Source organism: Notolepis coatsorum (genome assembly GCF_963971535.1).
Source record: "Notolepis coatsorum genome assembly, chromosome: 8".
In the NCBI taxonomy this organism is placed as follows: domain Eukaryota; kingdom Metazoa; phylum Chordata; class Actinopteri; order Aulopiformes; family Paralepididae; genus Notolepis; species Notolepis coatsorum.
Window position 1 is genome coordinate 72787182 of NC_140172.1, and position 14684 is coordinate 72801865.

A 14684-nucleotide genomic window follows, 5' to 3' on the forward strand; every position below is an offset into this window, starting at 1 on the left:
CTAACCGTGGAAACGCTCTCAGCGAAGTCACTCCACGACACCAGTTCCATTAGTGGGGAAGGGGGGGGGGGGGGGGGGTATATTGACGAGGCTTGACAACAGAGGTTCAAAGATAACTTCACATTTATTGGCTGTTCGTTTATATATCGCTTCATGCATCAGGCTTCTCCAACTTGACTATTGACTCGTGTGTCACTTCAAATACGGCAACTAAGATGCTCAAAAAGAAAAAGTGAGTCGAGTAGGTACCATGCAGTGGAAAAGCGGCATAAGAGAATACTTCATAATGTTTCATGCAATTAAAAAGTACATATATATATATATTTAGTACACATGATTTATTTATTTTAAATAAAACAGTGACACTTTTCCTTTTTGATAAGACATCCAGCCATATTCCTTTCATTGTATTTCAAATACTGCACTTTAATTTCAAGCGAAAAATTCCATTAACACTTTCCGTGCCGTCATCCGTTTCCTATTTACCCCCTTGAATGCCGCCACCCACTTCAATGATAGAGCTCTCATATTTGCGAACGCATAAACTACATCTTAAATTATGGCTGTGTCTAATGTGGCCGTCGCTTATCAATGACTTGTTTGCAGTCAACATTGTCGAAACGGATTGTTTTTTAATCTGTTCATTTCCGTTTTATACCATTTTGAAAAACGCTCGTTTCTTGAAACTTCCAGAAGATTTCAGAAGATTCTATGATAAACGCCCTTTACTGTAATACACAAAACACGTTGTCATTTTTCGGCCTATTTAGGAATCGTTTTCAAATAAACGCTAGATTATCGATAGTATATATGTACTTATGCACGCTATAGAAGCGGGCTGAAAAATCGATTCTCTTATTTCCTGATGGCACACACACGCATACACACATATGGCACACGCTGATATATAGGTGAAAATAGCTCTGATTATTCCAATACTGGTAAAATAGTGCCTGACAAGTAAAATGTGGATTCCGGACTCTTTTTTTCCCATGCGTTTCATTCAATCCATTCCAAAGGGGTGCAGTACCATCCGGGAGACGATAGGCGGCGGTATTTTCCCAATGGATCTCAGAGAGTTTGCAGTGGTAACGTGAGGCTACATTGATGAAATATGAATGTAAATCGCAAATTAAAGAAAAATAATGATAAAAAAAATGGCATATCTCGTTCCTGGCACTCAACGGTTGGCATGAAATAACGAGATATCTCGTCCGTGGCATTCAAAGTGTTAAGAACTGACAATCGGAATTTAAACATTGTTGACATTGTTTTTTTGTGTTTATTTTAAAGAAAGGAAAGTCTAGTGCTGGTTGAGCATATGCATACTTTATGTTGATGGCCATTGTCTATAATGTGCCCACAAAAATAGAAAGGTTTAATTATTTTGTTTGTTTGCACTAAGTTAATACTTTGACAAATGTAGCCTATATTTTTCAGTCAGTTCGGTCTTTGTGTGCCAAACATTATTTAAGGCAAACCGCTGTAAACCTTTTTTTACCAAATAAATGAGAAGCATGTTTAAATCAGCAATGCCTTCCCTCTTGCTCTGTACCAACATCTCTCCTAGCTCTAACCGGTCCCTGTCAAAATGATGTGCCTGATGTAAAACTGCCTCATTCTTTCAGTTTTTGAGAATAACTGAAAAGTTGGAATATTTTTAGGCTATATATATCTTATGCTGATGTATGGTCTTTTTTGAGTGTTAAATAAAAAAAATTACAAAACATAATACCGAACCAAAAACCGTGACCCCAAAACCATGATATGGACCGAACCATGGATTTTGTGAACCATTCCACACCTACTGCACACTATTTAAGCGAGATCGAGCTGAATGCAGACGGAATAAAAGCAGTGCATTAAAATAGCTCTCATTTACAGTACAATAATTATAGTGTGGATGTAATCAAAGTGGTGTGGAGTGTATTAAAATGTAAAAGGCTAAAGGCGCACGGGTTCCTAGCGGGATCGCGCGCCTGGCCAGACACACAGAGTCCGACTTGTCAGAGCGCGCTGCAGCGCGGAGCCCTCCATAGAACCAGCAGCAGCACGAGCTCTCTCTCTCTCCCTCTCTCGCTCTCTCTCTCTCCTTCTCTCTCTCTCTCCCTCTCTTGCTCTCTCTCGCTCTCTCTCTATCTCTCTCTCCCTCTCTCGCTCTCTCTCTCTCTCTCCTTCTCTCTCTCTCTCGCTCTCTCTCTCTCTCCCTCTCTCGCTCTCTCTCTCTCTCCTTCTCTCTCGCTCTCTCTCTATCCCTCTCTCTCTATCCCTCTCTCGCTCTCTCTCTCTCTCTCTCTCTCTCTCGCTCTCTCTCTCCCTCTCTCTCTCTAGAGAGAAAACGAGAAAGAAAGAAAGAGAGGGGGAGAAAGAGGCTGGAGAGAGAGAAAGAGAGAGAAAGAAAGGCAGGGAGAATAAAGAGAGAGAGAAAAAGAGCTGTACTGTATTGTACCCATTCTGCAATCTGTTAATAAAATGTCCAATCAATCAATCAGTCGCGTGGCGCGCGCCGCCTCGAATCCAACCAGAGCGGAAAAGATAGCTTGCCGCCCGCGATGCGCGCTCCCGCTTGCGGCCAGTGTGCACAGTAGCGTCCGTTAACATGGGAGCGGAAGTGAAGAGGCAGCCGTCCGTCCGTCCGTGTTCATTCGTGTGCTATGTGCCTTGGGCGTAAGGTGACGAGATATAGTTTTAGCTTACTTCTGAAAATATTTTCTGATCTAGCCTCCCTAATGTCTATAGGTAGGGTGTTCCACATAGCTTTGGTGCATAATTCACAAAGGCTGCATCCACAATTTCCTTGTGGCTATATGGTTGGGAACCTTCAATTAACCAGTATTAGATAATCGTAATGACAAGAGAATTGGCAATGTAACTTGGTCCTGTTCCGGCACCGGTCCCAAAATTACATCACGGCATAAATTGATCTCTCTAGACTATATGACATAATGTTTTTTTTTTTTTTTCTCAAATGTATCCAACAGTATAGACTATAGACTATAATCCTGTCAAAACAACAATCATTGTGTATATTTTCAACAATACGTTTGTTTACCAATGGTTTACTTTCATTTCACTCCCACATCAAATCCGTCACCAAGTCTGCCTTCTACCACCTCAAAAACATCTCCCGTCTCCGACCCTCACTCTCAGATTCTGTGGCTGAGACCCTGATCCACTCATTTATCACCTCCCGGTGTCCTGTCTGATCTCCTCCACCAGCACACTCCATCCCGGAACCTACGATCCTCTGATCTAGGTCTCCTCTCCATCCCTCGCACCAGGTTACAGACTTTCGGGGACAGAGCCTTCAGCGTGGCGTCCCCTACCCTCTGGAACTCTCTCCCCCCCGACATCCGCAACGCCCCAACCCCCCTCCAACGCACAATTGGAGGGGGGCTTCCCACCCTCCAGAACATTTACAACAAGCGGTGCAGGGGGAAGGCTAAGAGAATTATTAAGGACTCGAGCCACCCGAACAACTGCCTCTTTGAACTGCTGCGGTCAGGCAAGCGATACCGGAGTCTTAAGGCGAGCACAGAAAGACTCAGAAGAAGCTTCTATCCCCAGGCCATCAGGCTGCTAAACGAACAATAAACACTATGCAACAACCATCAAATGCACACGGCACACACACGCACACGCACACACTCACTTAAACCACACAAACACACTTTATATTTATTGATAAAGGATTTGCACTACAACTCGTACACCCACTGTAAATTGTACCTAAATTGCACCTCATCCCATTTCTGCCTTGCACTATATAGTATTGTATTAGTACACTGCACAGTATTGTATATTATATGGTAACTCAGTTACGTCTATTCTGCATCGAACATTGTACATAATATGTCTATACTGAACACTGTGACCTCATTTTTTTTTACTTCTAATTTACATGCTATACTATGTTATTTTATTTCATACTTATCTTGTCTTGCACAGTCTCTGGAGCGTAACAGTAAGAAGCATTTTGTATAAAAGTATTCTGTACTTCAGATGACAACTATTAAAGAAACTTGAACTTGAAACTTGGACACTTTCAAAACTGCTCTTAAAACACCTCTTCACCAAGGCTTTCCCCATCAGTTAGTTTAAATTAGATTAGGTCCATTATCCCTTACCTGCCCTCATCCCCCTTTTTTTTTTGTCCTGATTGTGAAGCGACCTTGGGTTCTATGAAAGGCGCTATAGAAATTTGATCCATTATTATTAAGTGTTATTAGTGAAATATGAGTTGTAGAAATCTAGTCGGAAAAAGACTAATATTGACGCGAGAAAATTATGCCACCATTTTGTTTGTAGTCCTATGAGGAGAGGAGACCCAGGACTTTCGATGGGCTTTCGAATAAAATAAAAATAAACTACACTTCCTAGCTCATGCCAGCCCCTGTCAATCATCTGACTTCTGGATTGACCTTTTTATTTCTCTTATTTTTCGGCATTATCTCCCCCAAACCTGAACGTTATTGCCATAAAACAGAACACAGTTAGTTTCTCTACCTTTCTGTGAACGTCTAGCAAAGAAACAGCGTTGCAATCGGATGAAAAATGGTGGAGAAATGTACATTATAAAAAAGTAACTACTTACAGTAGATTCCATTCACGGTTTGTGAATCACGCCTGGTGATACTAAGTCCAGATTGAACTCTGCCATTAGAAAGGGGAGATTTGGCCCGATCCATAGTTGTGCCACTTGGCCATAATAAGGTCATTTATAGGCCTGATATTCTATATTCTATAATCATATTTTAAATTGCATGTGTCCTGATGGCAGAAATCAGTACTGTCTCTACAAAATCTCCTGTTTAATCATCTTCCCTTTATTAATTTGCTTAGATTTTTTGTACACTTGATCTCAAGAAGATCTCAAGATTTCATCTCTGGTCATTTTTAGCATGGTGTTATTCACAGTCAAAGATGGAAAAAGAAAATGTATATTCTCATTTGGTTCATTACAATTTACTCAAGCCTAGTAACCGACACAATATGTCTGACACTTGGAATACATTCCCTGAGATCCATAGATGTCCCTAGATACCAAGAACATGCAAATGGACCTTGTAGAAGTAGAGCAATCTTCCATTTACTTAGGTATGTGTTTTAGGTGAATTTTCAGAAAATAAGGCTCAGGCTTAAGAGGTTAAATATAGGAAGCTAGGGGTCAAAGGTTTTGTTAAAGAGGTTAGTAGGTTTTAGTTTGAGCAGTTTTTTGAAGCAGTCCAGAGTTAGGGCATTGTTAGCTGCAGAGTAGCTAACACTGGACTGATGTGGTCTCTCCTCTTGGTTCTAGTTTGTAGCCTAGCTGCAGAGTAGCTAACACTGGACTGATGTGGTATCTCCTCTTGGTTCTAGTTTGTAGCCTAGCTGCAGAGTAGCTAACACTGGACTGATGTGGTCTTTCCTCTTGGTTCTAGTTAATAGTCTAGCTGCAGAGTAGCTAACATTGGACTGATGTGGTATCTCCTCTTGGTTCTAGTTTGTAGCCTAGTTGCAGAGTAGCTAACACTGGACTGATGTGGTCTCTCCTCTTGGTTCTAGTTTGTAGCCTAGCTGCAGAGTAGCTAACACTGGACTGATGTGGTCTCTCCTCTTGGTTCTAGTTAATAGTCTAGCTGCATAGTATCTAACACTGGACTGATGTGGTCTCTCCTCTTGGTTCTAGTTTGTAGCCTAGCTGCAGAGTAGCTAACACTGGACTGATGTGGTCTCTCCTCTTGGTTCTAGTTTGTAGCCTACTGTAGCTGCAGAGTTTTGAATGAGTTTGTCTTTCTGTGGTTTTCTTCAGGAGGCCGGTGAGGAGTGCATTACAGTCAAGTCGGCTTGAGATATGATATGATACATTTATTTACATTGCGCCCCTCAACCAATAGTTACATCGGCCCGGGGCGGATCCCGGGAAAGAAAGGGAAACAAAAAAGACAGGGACAATACGAAAACAGAAAAAATACATGCAGTGATGCAGGCCAACCAAGCAGATGGAGAACGCACAGACATAATACACCAGTCATACTACAATACAAAACTAGCTCATGGATTGTTTATGGCAAAGAGGTGGGTTTTGAGCATGGCCTTAAAGGTCCGTAGAGTGCTTTTAAGTTGAGTGGGAGCTTGTTCCAGAGTGTCTGTGCTGTGACTGCGAATGCCCGGTTTGGTTTGATCTGGAGCTGGTTGATTGGACCAGGAGTTATTTTATGTAGGCTGGGGCGAGACCGTTTATGTAGAGCCATATGAAATCCGTTTTATTATTTTCCAAATTCCATTAAATTTTTTCCCAAATTCAATTTTTTCCATTTTAATATTTCAGAATTCTGTATTTTGCCTTTTATGCTCATTTTACCATCAGAAATAGTGTCTAATAAGTGGGAATGAATAAATGTCCACAATTGAATAAGATATAACAGTCCATTTAATGTTTTTAAGTGCTGCAACTCAGAAATACAGTTCAATTTTACACAATATTTTTCAATTAATATTGTGACAAAATAAAAATACATATTTCAAGTGTAAACAATAGATACAGCTAGCTACTACTGACATTATCACAATGACAATGTCAGTAACCTAGGTATAGCTATTATATTGTGATGAAATATAGTAATGCATAATTTAGGCACCTTTAGTTTATTTCGTTTATAAAGGACAGTGTATAATGGCAATCGTTTGCATTAAACAAATGGATGGGTGCACTAGATTTAGCAAGAAGCTATCATTTCCATCTATAGTCCTATGTACTGTAACGTTTCATAGCTATTTACGTTTATTTAGATTATAAAGGGCAGTGTATGACAATCGTTTGCATTAAACAAATGGATGGGTGCACCAGATTTAGCTAGAACTTCTAGAAGCTATCATTTCCATAGATAGTCCTATAACGTTACATAGCTATTTAAGTGTATTTAGTTTATAAAGGGCAGTGTATAATGACAATCGTTTGCATTAAACAAATGGATGGGTGCACTAGATTTAGCTAGAAGCTAAACGTCCTAACGTTATAGCTATTTAATCACAATAGTGTCGCAAGTGTTTTTGCGGGTCCAGTCCACGGAACGTTGACAAAATTAGCAAAACACCTTATCACCGGAAGCATAAAAGTCATTAGGATACTGTTCTGCTCTGAATTGAGGGCTTATTGTGGAATTGTTTAGCTTCTTGACGATGTTAACACTGAAGCAGCCAGACGCTTGAGCACCGCGGCTGTGTTGTGTGTAACACGCTGTAGAGTCCCCGCCTCCCCGGTCGTGTGTGCACCAAATGTTCCACCCAAAAACGAAATTTCAGTCCAGATTAGGCCAAATTCTGCAATATTCCACGTTTTGCAGTTGATTCCATTTTTATTGGTTAATTCCGCGATTCCGTCCGCGATTCCGTGAACGCGGATTTCATATGGCTCTACGTTTATGGCTTTGTATGTGAACATGAGGATCTTGAAATTAATTTGTTGTTTTACCAGGAGCCAGTGTAGGGATGCAAGGACTGGGGAGATGTGGTCCCTCATCTTGGTGCCCGTCATGAGCCTGGCGGTTAATGTATTTGTCTGCCACACCAGAATACAGGGCGTTCTCAATAGTCTTGAGAATATGAGAGTGAGGATGACCCTTTGAAGGTAGCTGGGGGAGAGGAATGTTTTAATTTTTGAAATGGTGCGCAGCTGGAAGAAGCAGGACTGAGCCACTGCTCGCACCAGTCTGTCGAGTTTCAGCCAGAGTCTAAAAGGACCCCCAAGTTTTTGCCCTTTATCAGGGTAGACAGTGCCCATGTTGTTGGTGATCTGGGTGACAGAGGTGGGTGTGCCAAACAGGATTATTTCAGTTTTGCTCTCATTTAACTGCATGAAGTTTTGTGACATCCACTCCTTGATATCTCCCAGACCGTCTTTTAGTCTGGTTAAGCCAGAGGGGTCATCTGTGGTGAGTGGTATGTAGATCTGTGTATCATCGGCATAGCAGTGGAATGAGATGTTGTGTCGAGTGATGATCTGACTGAGGGGGAGCATGTAGAGGTTGAAGAGAATGGTAGCCAGGATCGAACCCTGTGGGACTCCGTGGGTGAGGTTTGCTTTCTGCCTGGGAGGAGCAGTTAGTTAGGCTCACTGAGAAGGTTCTGTTTTCCAGGTAGGACTTGAACCAAGCCAGGGCGGTGTTTGTGATGCCCACCCCCTGCTGGAGGCGGTTGATGAGGATGGTGTGGTCGATCGTGTCGAAGGCTGCACTTAGGTCGAGGAGGACCAGTGCAGCACATTTCCCAGAGTCGGTGATGAGGAGTAGGTCGTTCAGTCCTTTACGAGGGCGCCTATGACCAGCCCGGAAGCAGGACTGGAATTTCTCCAGAATGTTGTTTTGGTGGAGGTAGGGGAGCAGTTGACTGAGGACAGCTTTTTCCAGTAGTTTGGACAGGAATGGTAGTTTGGATATTGGTCTATAGTTGCTGAGGAGGGTGGGGTCTAGGCTGGGTTTTTTGAGGAGGGGCTGGACTACTGCATGTTTAAAGGGGGATGGAACCGTAGCAGTAGCCAGTGAGCTGTTGATGATCGAGAGGATGTGTGGACTGACTGTGTGGAACACCTCCTTGAGGAGGGGGGCGGGGACAGGGTCCAAGGGGGATGACGCAGGCTTCAGTGAGGAGGCCAGCTCGGAGATGGAGGACATTGGGATGGGGTCGAAATTGGGGAGATTTGATGTGCATCCCAGCGTGGTGGCTAGGTCCTGAGTGGGGGGTGGGATATTTATTCTGATATTATTCACTTTCTCACAGAAAAATGACAGAAATTCCTCACATTTGGCAGGGGATAAAGGCATGGATCAGTTTTATAAATAGTCATACTTTGTTTCTAAGGTGGAAGAATGTTTTTGTCACCTTGTTTGTTATTTAAAGCATAGGTCTGAGTATGACACCAAGACTTGTAACTTGGGTTTTGATCCAACGTGTAAGTTGCCCCATATGGCTCAGCAGCATTCATCTGTCTGTTATAGGGCCATCTTTCTGTTTATTGTAGGATTTCAGTTTTGTCCTTCATTTTTCATAATTTTAGGAAGTTGTTTGTCATCCATTTGTTTATTGTTAACCCATTCAGTGCCAACCACGAGATTAGTCGTGTTAACTCGCCATGCGTTGAGTGCCAAGACCCGAGAAAACTCTAGTTTTAATCGTTATTTCTTTTATTAGCAATATCCATTCATGTTTCATCCATCCAGCCTGACGTTATCATTGGGAATGGGTCTGCGCTCGAAAAGGGCAAATACCGCCGCCTATCGTCTCCCGGATGGTATTGCACATCATTGGATTGGATTGGGTGGGACTGAATCAGAAACAAATTCCTGTCCCGGGGTTTCCCATCTCGGGCATGCAGTATCGTTATAACAGATGGACTGAGGACACTCAGAGCAGCATGGATTATGTGTTTTGGTGCTATAATGTTGGATCAATAAACACTATCAATATTTGGAATGGCGATCAGGAATTGGATTCATCTTTTTGCAGAACATCTGATGTGAGGTAAGGACTCTATTTTACCAGTCTTGGGTTAATCAGATGTTTTTTTCTCCGCCATCGCAGCGTGTGTGTGTGTGTAACGTTAGCGATTACCACGGCATGGATAATCGATTTTTCAGCCCGCTTCTCTAGCGTGCATAAGTACACATATACTATCGATAATCTAGCGTTTATTTGAAAACAATTCATAAATCAGCCGAAAGATTACGTGTGTTGTGTATTCCAGTAAAGGGCGATTATCGCGGAATTTCTCTGGAATTACTAGACATCTCAAACTATACTCTTATTCAAAACGGTATAAAACGAAAATGTACCAATGAAAAAACAATCTGTTTCGTACATGTTGACTGCAAGCAAGTCATTGAAAAGCGAGGGGTGTTTTAGACCCATAGCCATAATTTAAGATATAGTTTAAACGTTCGCAAATTTCCCCGTCCTCCCATTGACTTCCTTATTGGCACGCTAGCCCTAATATGGTCAAAGAGGCGTGGCTCTGAAGGAGTTAAGAGACAGGCAGAAAATGAGTTAATAGCTGTAGGATCATTTGGTTCTCCAGAGATGTGTCATCTGCGTAGAAGATGATCTGTGAGTAAGCTAGTAGTACAAAATTTATCCTGCTTTTAGAGTCCTAATCCACTGTGTATCCTGCCTTTAGAGGCTGAACCACTATGTATCCTGCTTTGAGAGGCTAATCCACTGTGTATCCTGCTTTTAAAGGCTAAACCACTGTGTATCCTGCTTTTAGAGGCTAAACCACTGTGTATCCCGCTTTTAAAGGCTACACCACTGTGTATCCTGCTTTTAGAGGCTAAACCACTGTGTATCCTGCTTTTAGAGGCTAAACCACTGTGTATCCTGCTTTGAGAGGCTAATCCACTGTATCCTGCTTTTAGAGGCTAAACCACTGTGTATCCTGCTTTTAGAGGCTAAACCACTGTGTATCCTGCTTTGAGAGGCTAATTCACTGTGTATCCTGCTTTTAGAGGCTAAACCACTGTATCCTGCTTTTAGAGGCTACACCACTGTGTATACTGCTTTTAGAGGCTAAACCACTGTATCCTGCTTTTAGAGGCTAAACCACTGTGTATCCTGCTTTTAGAGGCTAAACCACTGTGTATCCTGCTTTTAGAGGCTAAACCACTGTGTATCCTGCTTTTAGAGGCTAAACCACTGTATCCTGCTTTTAGAGGCTAAACCACTGTGTATCCTATCCTGCTTTTAGAGTGCTAAACCACTGGCCTATAGTGTTTTATTAAACGTGTGTTTTTAATTTGAGGGGCTTTAGCTTCATGTGATTCTTCCTGAGACCCATGGCTGGTTCACACTGCTTTGGAACTATGACATAAGATTCCATGCCTTTACAGGGAAGAGGTCAGGCTGGCTGCCTTCATTTAGTTTTTTCTTTTGTATTTTACATTTATTTCCTTTTTATTTAGTTCCTTCTGGATTTATTTCACAACCATTGTACCGGTACTTGTGAAGCATTTTGTTACTGTGCTTTGAAAAGTGCTCCATCAATAGATATATATTATAAATCCCCCACCATGTGGTGGGTTCTTCATGTGGGGTGCATGGAGTTCAGTGGAGGGGACTGGCCGGGGTGCATGGAGGTCAGTGGAGGGGACTGGCCGGGGTGCATGGAGGAGACTGGTGTTCAGCTCTGTGGGGGGGGGGTTTGGTTGGCTTCGGCTGGGCCTTTCCCGGACCTTTCCTGGAGTTGGGTGCTGGTCTCTTGCGTGTGCTTTGATGGATTTGAGTTGGTTTTCATCGTTGGGCTCCCTTGATTCGCTGGCGTTTTGGGGATTCCTTGCGTGGGTGTTTCTGGGGGTCCCGGTGTCGTCTGGGACCATCCGTGGTGCTGCTGCATGTCTTCTCGGTTGACCGCTGTTGTGTCTGTCTGCTTGCTGCGTGGCTGCAGGTCCTGGGGCGCGTGCCGTGTCATTCCTCTGTGGAGTTTTGGGGTGGGAGCGTAGAATTAGCTGGTTTCCTCGTGGTGCCGAGACTAGGGGAGAATGAGATGTATGCAAATGTTATGCCTATGTTAATTTTATGCTATTTGCTGTGAAGCACTTTGAGCTGCAATCCATGTATGAAAGGTGCTATATAAATAAAGTTATTATTATCATAATTATTGTTTCTATTACGACAAGTCCCATTACTGTTTGGGATGCTAAAGTATTCAGTTTTTGTGTTGGTTCACATAAAAGTTGGAATGTTTTGGAAAATTATGAAACACCCATACACTTTTGGAAAGGTCATGGCAATATAAAATCATAATTTGACCATTTATGTATATTATCAACATATAAATGTTGATATAAATTGTAAGGCCGGTCTGAGAAGACTGGTTGTTGCAGTTCCCTGTTACAACTGGGAGACAAATCGTATTGTAAGAAGTATCTTCTACTAATGTTAACAGTCCCTACTGTGTATATTATGGTCTGTCTCATTTCTAATCGATGATCCACAAGAGCATGTTTTACCTTTTCCTGTCATGCTCTGACTATTCCATCGTCTGATGTCTTGTCTTTCTCCAGAGCGACCGTCTCCTCCCTCTGATCCAGTCTGCCAGCCTCCAGAGCCCAAGCGGCCCAAGACCAGTGGCATGCCAGCCAAGAGCAGCGACGTGCCAGCCAAGAGCAGCGGCGTGCCAGCCAAGAGCAGCGACGTGCCAGCCAAGAGCAGCGGCGTGCCAGCCAAGAGCAGCGGTGTGTCAGCCAAGAGCAGTGTGGGTCAGCCATAGGGCCCCACCAGAGAGCCTCTATGGAGCTGTGAGGACGGAGCAAAGGGCCAGTATCCTCATCCAACTCTCACAGACACAGCAGAAAATGGTGTCCTTGAATAACCTCAACACAGGATGCACAGGATAGGAAATATATACCATCCACCCACCAGCCAAATGCTGGTTACATTTAGATTCAGACGTGTCTGCATTTGTCTGCTCTACCGGTCGCCTTGGCAAGTAAACAACAATAATCTTTGGAACATTTCTTTCTATTTGGCTGGTGAAGTATTGAAAGTGCCTGGTGTATTCTGGTGAAGTATTGAAAGTACCTGGTGTATTCTGGATCAGGTGGATGAAGACTGGAGGGCAACAATGTGAAACGGCACACATCTGATTCAGTGGAGGAACGTGTGAGATGAGATAAGATATTCCTAAGTGTCACCGATTGGAAATAGCAACACTGCAGGGATATTTCCACTTTCCCACATCTGGGTTTCAGGATCTGCTGCGTCCAAATTGTGTATTCAATCTGGTGGTGATTTTTTTTAAACTGTGAGGAGGAGTCTTGTGAGCTAATGGAGAGACATTGCCCAACTGTTTTCAATTTTCAAAAAAGATCTCCTGAGGATTAATAAAGTAATTTTGACGTAGTGGAACCTGAAATGGAGATATTCATTCATTTATTCAAATCTATTGAGGGTGAGCCTCATTTCCAACAATTCCAATATCAGTGCAGCGTCGATATTTGTCTGATACAGTATGTTCAACTAAGGTTTTGTTAATGAGATATGTTCAACTAAGGCTTTGTTAATGAGATATGTTGTTCAACTAAGGCAGTGGTTCCCAAACTTTTTCAATCAGGCCCCACTTGGGTAGTTAGGCCCCACCTAATCTGGTCCCCACCTAGATGTACTGTAGGATAGAATACATTTTAGGCCATTTCCTCTACTACTAACAAGACACAAATACACAATTAGTTTATTTTGAAAATGAACAAAAGCTTGCCAACTGATCCTGTTCCACTGTGAAATAATTAGGCCTAATTAAAAATGTAGTTGTAGGCCTACAGTAGGCTACTTCCCTGAGTAGGAGATTTATTTTCATTCAAATAATAATTAGTCTGCAGTACTTCCCTGGGTAGGCTAGTATATTTATTTACATTCAAATAATAATTGCAGTACTTCCCTGAGTAGTAGATTTCATTAAATAAAAAAGAATAGTAACTTAAATAATATATTCACCACATTAGGCCTACTATTAACTACTGTGGTTGCAAATAAATCACCCATTCTAGCCTACATTCAGTGGCTTGTGTATGCTTGCTTTCCCTTGCAAATCTTCTCAAAGCGGGGTAGTTGTTTTGAGATTGCCACTCAAAGTTGTAGCTGTTACCAGAAACGTCTCTATTTTTGTTCGATTCCTCTCATGCAGGCTAGCATAACGTTACGTCTCACTCTCTTCGATTCCCATTCATTCACTCATTCGATTGGACAATAGCTAGCTAGCCTGAAACACAAACTTACAATGCTTTTAACAATGGACAATAACACCTTTTGTGGCAAAACGTATTTATGCTTCTCAATGTACTCTGTATAAGGAATAACACATGACCGTCTATTCATTTTTGTTGATATTGGCGTCTATCAGTTTTGGTAGGCACAACTTTTTTTTTTCAGTACCTCCGTGCTCGACACTTTGGGAACCACTGACCTAAGGCTCTGTTAATGAGATGTTCAACTAAGGCTCTGTTAATGAGATGTGTTGTTCAACTAAGGCTCTGTTAATGAGATGTGTTGTTCAACTAAGGCTCTGTTAATGAGATGTGTTGTTCAACTAAGGCTCTGTTAATGAGATGTTCAACTAAGGCTCTGTTAATGAGATGTTCAACTAAGGCTCTGTTAATGAGATGTTCAACTAAGGCTCTGTTAATGAGATGTTCAACTAAGGCTCTGTTAATGAGATATTCAACTAAGGCTCTGTTAATCAGATGGATGAAGTTATATATATATATATATATATATATATATATATATATATATATATATATATATATATACTGTTTTCAAAATCCCCATCACTAGGATCAAAAACAACAATTCTTGGAGCTACCAATCTACTCTCTCATGGTGAAAACCCTTTCACAATGAAATATTTCTCCCCAACGCTGACGTAACACAAGTAGTTTGGGCTTAAACAATTGTGACCCAGAATGTTGTTTCCCCCCTTAGTGCACCATGATAATGAGCCAGGGAGAGGTCTTGCTCTGCAAGACTAGTATGGATATTTTAACGGTGATACATATGTTTTGTCTGAGACTAAAATAAATAGTACTTTATCTGACGTATCAATGTTACTGTGTTTATGTTCCTCTTTATATAGATAACTGTATTGTGTTGTTTATTTGTAATGTTTAGAAACTAAAAGACTTGTATGCAAATTATTGTTGTGTCTTTCTTCTCGTCAA

General features: G+C 41.9%; 1 protein-coding gene across 2 annotated transcripts in view; it reads left to right on the forward strand.

Moving 5' to 3' along the window:
• chaf1b (chromatin assembly factor 1, subunit B) overlaps nucleotides 1-14213 on the forward strand; it is a 109963-nt gene extending 95750 nt beyond the window's left edge. The window contains exon 16 of one of the 2 annotated variants that reach the window (XM_084319780.1): nucleotides 12033-14213. In XM_084319780.1, coding sequence (XP_084175906.1) covers nucleotides 12033-12238 — 206 coding nt within the window. In that variant the 3' untranslated portion in view covers nucleotides 12239-14213. The remainder of the gene's footprint in view (nucleotides 1-12032) is intronic. The other variant, XM_084319781.1, reaches the window with a different exon arrangement.
• The last annotated feature ends 471 nt before the right edge of the window (nucleotides 14214-14684 follow it).